We start from the raw sequence: 1,098 nt of genomic DNA, 5'->3' as shown, positions 1-1,098 counted from the left end.
TTTATATATTATGTTTTATTTATTTAATATTTATTTATTTTAATATTATATTATATTTTATTACCATCAGTGTTCTTGTCCAATGATTTTCAAACAGGCCTTTTGTTTTTCATTTTCCTTAACCATTCTAAAAACGTTTTTACAAAAAAAAAAAAAAGAAAACTCAATTAGTTATCAAATAGATCCATTTTTAAAAAATTAAAAATTAAATGGAGCACAATTTTCACATTAAGTTATGTTTTAATTGGCTTAAACATCGTCATAGTTCAATTGATATAGATTTGTAGAATCAACTTTGAGATTAGAGATTGGATCGCCACACCCAAATTTCGAAATAAAATTACGTTTATTCAACTAAGTTTTTGGCAAAACCTTTTTTTTCAGAGTAAAACCCTACATGTTATTAAACCAATAATTTAAGGAAAAAAAATGAAATTATGGATTAATTATTTTAAAACCTAACCTACCCTTCAAAAACTGTCATAAATGCGCAAAAAAAGCTAAATCAATCAGAAATAACAAATTCAAACAAATCTGAAACGGCTAAACCCACGAACTAATTATGACACCCAAAAAAAAACCGTAGAAACAAAAACTAAAACTGATAAAATTATTTTGTAATGAAAAAAAACAAAAGAAATGGAAGAATTGAAAAGATTACCTTTGGTGAAGGCGCAAGAAATTCCAACAGAAAATGAAATACCAATCGTAAACAGAGCAAGCAAGATAAAATTCCATGGATGATGCCTATGATAAGCATACAACGGACAAAGAACTGCAACCAAACAAATTATTATTAACAATCAAATAGTTATTAAACGAGGTTTTATGAAAAAAGAAAATATAATATATATATATATAACCTATGAAAGTGAAGATCACGATGCCGATGTAAGCGATGATACCGGGAGTGGTTTTGACGAAGAATGTGGGAATGGGGCGGACGAAGACGACGGTGGCAGCGACGGCGGCGGTGAGAAGCAATTGCATAGTGATGATGGCGTAAACTTTACGGATAAATCCCCAGCGGAGTTGGGGATTCTCCATCATCATGGGGTAAATTTGGTCATTTTCTAGGTCGCCTTTGATGAAGTATCC

The 1,098-nt window shown here is 30.4% G+C and overlaps 1 protein-coding gene across 1 annotated transcript; it reads right to left on the bottom strand.

Annotated features, from left to right (window-relative positions):
• Positions 1–661: 661 nt before the first annotated feature.
• LOC120069920 (protein LIFEGUARD 4-like) lies at positions 662–1,095 on the bottom strand (the record flags this gene model as incomplete). The annotated part of the gene is made up of 2 exons (XM_039021758.1): positions 662–775; positions 864–1,095. Coding segments are annotated over 2 exons (346 nt in total), but the record flags the coding sequence as incomplete, so codon positions are not given.
• Positions 1,096–1,098: the final 3 nt, after the last annotated feature.

The sequence above is a fragment of the Benincasa hispida genome, unplaced genomic scaffold (assembly GCF_009727055.1).
Source record: "Benincasa hispida cultivar B227 unplaced genomic scaffold, ASM972705v1 Contig682, whole genome shotgun sequence".
In the NCBI taxonomy this organism is placed as follows: Eukaryota; Viridiplantae; Streptophyta; class Magnoliopsida; order Cucurbitales; family Cucurbitaceae; genus Benincasa; species Benincasa hispida.
This window is presented reverse-complemented; position numbering and strand designations above follow the sequence as displayed.